This window comes from Metopolophium dirhodum, chromosome 5 (assembly GCF_019925205.1).
Source record: "Metopolophium dirhodum isolate CAU chromosome 5, ASM1992520v1, whole genome shotgun sequence".
Classification (NCBI taxonomy): Eukaryota; Metazoa; Arthropoda; class Insecta; order Hemiptera; family Aphididae; genus Metopolophium; species Metopolophium dirhodum.
This window is the reverse complement of record NC_083564.1, coordinates 36,825,202-36,831,201: the sequence shown is the minus strand read 5'-3', so window position 1 is coordinate 36,831,201 and position 6,000 is coordinate 36,825,202. Positions and strand designations below refer to the sequence as shown.

At 33.1% G+C, this 6,000-nt stretch overlaps 1 protein-coding gene across 1 annotated transcript in view; it reads left to right on the top strand.

Annotated features, from left to right (window-relative positions):
* Positions 1-2,017: 2,017 nt before the first annotated feature.
* Positions 2,018-6,000, top strand: part of LOC132944092 (protein Shroom) — a 181,735-nt gene continuing 177,752 nt past the window's right edge. The window contains exon 1 of the mRNA XM_061013263.1: positions 2,018-2,358. Coding sequence (XP_060869246.1) covers positions 2,306-2,358 — 53 coding nt within the window. The 5' untranslated portion in view covers positions 2,018-2,305. The remainder of the gene's footprint in view (positions 2,359-6,000) is intronic.

Sequence of the window (6,000 nt, the reverse complement as noted above, 5' to 3'; positions counted from 1 at the left end):
ATATTTTATCAGTCAATTAGTCCATTGTATTTATTAGTCCTTAGGCGGCCAAAATAACCGGTTATAATAAATACATAATATAATATTATAGTATAATATAACGCACAGTAGAAACATAAATTCTGATTTGATATCAGCTGCGGTTTATCCTAGCAGTACCTAAGCGGATACCTACATAATATGACACAGCACAATAAGTTAATGGGCATTAATGGTCATCATAATTAATAATATTATAAATGTTTACTAATTGGTTGTTATTAGGCTTATGTTTTATGTTTTTTGAAAAAATAAAATTTTAACTCGTTACCTTACAGCACAACTCATTGTGACATGAGATATATCTCCCGATAATAATGGGAATTCAGAATGTATTATAATAAGTTATTATAGAGACTTGAGTAGGTATATTACAATAAGACTACAGGGGAATTAAAAACGAATCAATATTTCATACTTTGACCTAAAAACGTAACTATTATAGATATATGTGTCCGTTTGCTTGACGCTGACCAATGTCTCTCAAAACTAAATGAAAAAATAAATTAGGCAAGTGAAAAAAAATGATTTACTACAATAATTGTATTGTTATTGTATGGTGTGTGCAATGAATAAACATAAAATGAAATATGGTTGATAATATAATGCGCCCACTATTCAGACGAAACGAGTAAATATATTTCACGCGATTATTATAACGCGTATTCATCTATATTATATTGTTTAGTTAGTATTGTAACATACCTATATTTTGTTTTACGTTGGTAAAATTTACACTTTTCGACCCACTCTGACTACACTTTTTATAGATATATTATTGTTATGACTCATTGAGATAGATACCTAGGCATAATGGTTAAAGTATGATATTCTGATACCTTCAAAATGGCTAAAGTAAATACAAATGTTTTGAAAAATTAACCATCTACCATCAAACAACATTTTACTTTTAAGATTTAAAGACTGCTTAAACTTGGCACATTATAAATAGGTACCTGGCTACCTAAAATATATTAATAAATATTCTAATAAAAATTATATTATTTAATTATGTAATACTGTAATAGTTACAACGATATACAAAGGTATACATTTACTGATATATTTTACCCACATATACTCCCCTTAATATAGTAATATTATATAAATATATTACATTGATTTCGAACGTGCACGCGTATTATAAATTATAATGATCTCTTCCCACCATCATTACGCCATCGCCACCTGTTTACTATTTGGGTTTTATTAACTCTTATATATATATTGGCAATACCAGCTTAAGTACCTACTGGAGGAACGATTTTAGGAGGGGTTGACAATTGCTATTGACGCAAAGCTTTTTTTTAAAAAAGGAATTGTTGGAAAGCTATTTGTTTTTATATCTATATTAATAACCATGATAAGGAGAATTCTGAAATCATATACGAAATTTTTGCCATATAATAATTAATAATAAGTTTTTTTTAAATTTACATTGTTGAATTTATTGACGAACGTACTTGCTTGTCTATTAATTTACAATTGTAAGCAGTACGCAGAATTAAAATCTAATTCACACAAATTAACTAAATACATATATATTATATATACATACGTCATACATACATACATACATACATACATACATACATACACATAAATACTACATATTGTGATGTCCAGTTTGACGCGGTCAGTTCAAATGTTGTGGAAGTAGCTTAGGCCCTAGGACATCGAAAGAGTTTGAAAGACTAAACTAAAAAAAAATATATATCATTTATGTTAAAATGAAACGTCCACACGTAAATTCTGATCATTGCAATGTCTCATCTTAACCGCACAGAAATAAAGACAAAAAAAGAGTAATAATAATAATAATAACAATAATTACGTCGACGGTCGGTGGTGCGGGTCGTCAGGAGTGGGCGTAAAGAGTGATGCTGCACCGCCGTCGTAGTCTTTTGTTGCCCCGTTGCCCCGGACTACCGCCGCCGCCGCCTCCGCGGACTAACCGGTTCCCGTGAAGGCGCACCGGCAGTTCTTGGCCGGAACACTAAGCGTCCTGTCGTGTGCGGTGCGAGTGCGCGCGTGTCCTGTGCATACCGATTCGTTTAAGTCTCTAGAGCACTATATTTTCTGCATTTTATTATTATAATTTTGTCGTCGGTTTATTTTTGTGATTTATATGTAAATTTATAGCATAAGTGTATGTATAAGTGGCGCGTGTGATTTAGTTTCGGTGTGCATAACATATTATACTATTTTGTCATCAGAGTCTCATGTCCGGAGAGTCGCCGAAAAGGAAAAAATAGTGGCGGCCGCCATGTTCTCCAGCAGGACCCGGTCCAGCGTCCGGCTCAAGGATCCCAAAGCGAGGTCAGGAGGGGTTATTTTCGTCTTGTTTTTTCTACTTACAGTAGTACATTAGTATTTTATATTTATTATGTTCGGTTTTTTTCCGTCGCTTGTTTCGCTTGTACGAGACTGCGCATAACAAATGAGGATTAATAGGATATCGAGAAAAACCACTGTATATTATTTATTGTATCGTGTGCATTGCACCGCTCCCGGTCTGGGTGGTCCTAGTCGGTACGTGTCCTTAGGTACCTATAACGCATGTAGTGTATATGTATAAATATTATATATAAATATATATATACAATATATATATAAGGGGTAGCGTATCTGCACCCTCCCGCGACCGATGTCTCACAGTTGCGATTGACCTTTCTTTACTATTTACTCTTTTTTTTTTTGTTCTCCCGACCTGCAACCATTACATTGCACAGATTGTTATCGACCTTTTAATACCCTGCGCCCGATTGTGAGTTGTTTACGCAATACAAGATTTATGATAGTCGCCCCACGGCCCATTATAACAAAACATACCATATAATGTTATATTACATGTATAATATCGATACGTTACGTATATATAATAATATATATTATTATATAGTTATAAACGGTCACGGAAAGAGTTTAAATTATTTAATGTCAGAACGTTAGAATTACGAGAAATCTTTCACTTCTATATACACGCAGTGGGTATTCCTAATTCTTTTATAGGCAATCCGGGTTTAAGAATTTTGTATTTATGTATTTTATCATTTTAAATCGAATGTTTGCTTTTATCGTACAATTTCAGTGTGCGTAGCGGCGGTTCAATAGGTACATTTTTTTTTGATCCTCCCTCTGAATTATTTTTGTATTGAAGAAATTCGATACGACGATTTCTGATATATAAAGGACTGCTGTTGCGTGTATGTACGAGTTATATATATATCAATACACGGTAGACTTCAATAGCATATTATAATATGTTGACTTCGGGTGCCGACAAACACTCGGTTACTCAGTTATTGAATTGTTATTATGTGTGGAAAATACCGAGCGGGGTTAGAAATATCGAATTATATACTTCGACTATATACGGGACGTCTTTCGTTCGATGTGTCTTTTGTGAAACGTGCGGGGGGGGGGGGGGGGGGCACAAACTCGGGGTTGGTATTGAACCTGTTTTCCTCTAGAGCAGCGAGAGGGCGCACACACCGTTTCAACTTACGATTCGAAAACCAGAGACCGTTTTACTTAGTTTTCCCAAGAGATCGCTATCTTTATAAACTCCGGATCTATCTTCTAAATACTAAATATGCGAAAATATTATCGCGCTACCTTATACTTCTCAAGTCATTCAATTACAAACTCGCGTGTGTTATTTTTTTATTATATGTATATACTGATACATTTTTACCGTCTGGCATTGTTGTATAAACGAGCTGAAGGACAAGAAACGCACATGGGAGAGGAAAGACGTGGCGGCGGAAGAAGAAGACGAAGAAGAAAAAACGATCCACAGTCTTTTCGTGGCCCGGTAATTGGCTTTAGTTTCGCCGACGCGTGGGAACATTCTCATTTGTGTACGCACAATGACGACGAAAATCACTTAACGAACAGAGTTCCATGAAGTTTAAGGTTACAGTTTGTAAATTAGACTGCTCGCTAGTTCCGCAGAACCTGTGATTATGATGTCTTCGTTGCGGGCGGATTTGGGGCAACCGTGCACTGCCGAGGGTTTTCGCTTTCCGATGGACCTCTAGATCCGGTCTACAGCAATAATATTGCGATTGTTTTAAATAAGCTCGTTCATAATATTTCTCAAATCAATAACTAGATGGTCAGGCCCATGTATATAAAACCGTCTCACGCCAGTACCCACCCTACATAATATATTATTATATAGGTATGTTACCTGTAGAGCACGCTATATTGGTTAGGTGTGTTGGAAATTTTACAAATCACCCTGATAAAAGAACAACAAAAATATTTTAGCTTAGTATGCCTACATTTTTCATTATAAGGTACTTACATCAATGGATTATTATTGATTGATCCAAGCATGTAGATAGAAGTTTGGCTATACACGCATCATCGGGGACAACATTTACATAACTATTGAATTTTTTTTTGTAAATAGATGGTTTCATAATTTTTTGTTCTAACTTTCAAAACACTTGGTACGTCATCGTCTTGTTTAGTAAAAAAATTAATTAATACAATTTATTCGTTTCATATATTCATTAAAAAATTAGTATATTTTCATTTGTTACAATTGTTTTTATTTTTGTTTCATATAACTAATCGTACACATTTCAATTTACTATACATATAGTAAGTACAGTTATGTTTAAAAAAAAACCAAAAAGCAAGATTTTTGATCAGTTATCATAACCTGCCACATAGAATATAAACAGCAGATTTTTAGTAAGTATTGGTACCCTGTGTGTATTTTATATAATAACGAATGTGCAGTTATGGCTTGAACGTGCCTAAAACTGGTCCGTGTCGGCAGCCGGTTTTCGGTTATTATTTTTTTCTTTCCGTTTGTTTGATGTATGCAGTATGCACTTAAAAGGCGTCGGTGTTGTAAACGATTGTTGTCGGCGAAATTAAATTTGGATTCGACAAATAAAATAATTCCATTTATTTCGAACGAGTTTTTCGATCACGACCTCAAACGGACTCGAATGTTTACTTATAGGGCAAAAAAAACACTACTTTTGATTATTAACTATATTAACCATATATACATCCCCTGGAAGTAACGGTTAACAAATTACCATAATGACCGAGTCACCCAGTTTTTAACAATTATTGTTCGGTAGAGGCGAATCAAAACGAGTACCTACCTATATATACGCGCATAGACATATCACAAAAAAACGTCAAATAAATATTTGATTTGTACCTATCATTAATTTTGTAAAAACTTTGAAATCAAAAGAAAACCTTTTTTTTGCGACGGTTCTCTACGATAGCTTTTTTTTGCTCTTGATTTTATTACGCACATAGGAGGTACATTATATAATTATATATCAGTGGAATGGGTTTTTAAAGGCCCATATTAAAGTGGCTTTTATCTATATAAGTAAGGTATACCTATACGAGTATAATAAATGGTAATTTTGTTACATAATATTATATTCAAATACACACAACTCACTGATTTAAATTATTTACTGGTTTAGCATATAGTATGATTATTATGATACATATGTAATATTATAGACGCATAGGTACTGATATCAATATAAGCCGTGGATCTTTGATCCTGATGTGGCATATGTAACAGAATGGTCACGTGCTAACGGTAAAGATCGTTCGTTTCCCTTATGCGTATTTCCATACAATCTAAGTCGTCGTGTATTTATTTATATTAGGAAGTAAAAAAGAGGTTTCACTTCACGTTTTTAAATAAATTAGTTCTAAAAAAAAAAAAATTATTTTATTTTATTTAACAACGTTCACTTTTATCTTCTTGAATCTTATATTTTATTCGAATTGGGGTGTATTAATTTTATTTATTTATTTCTAACGTATATACGATTAATACATGTTTGTAATTATTTCTCGTAATTTATGTCACAGGAGTTTTAAATTTGATTAAAATATATTATAAAGTCTTAATAAAATATAAATGAATAACTACATATTATACATGTATATAGCCATTTGTAT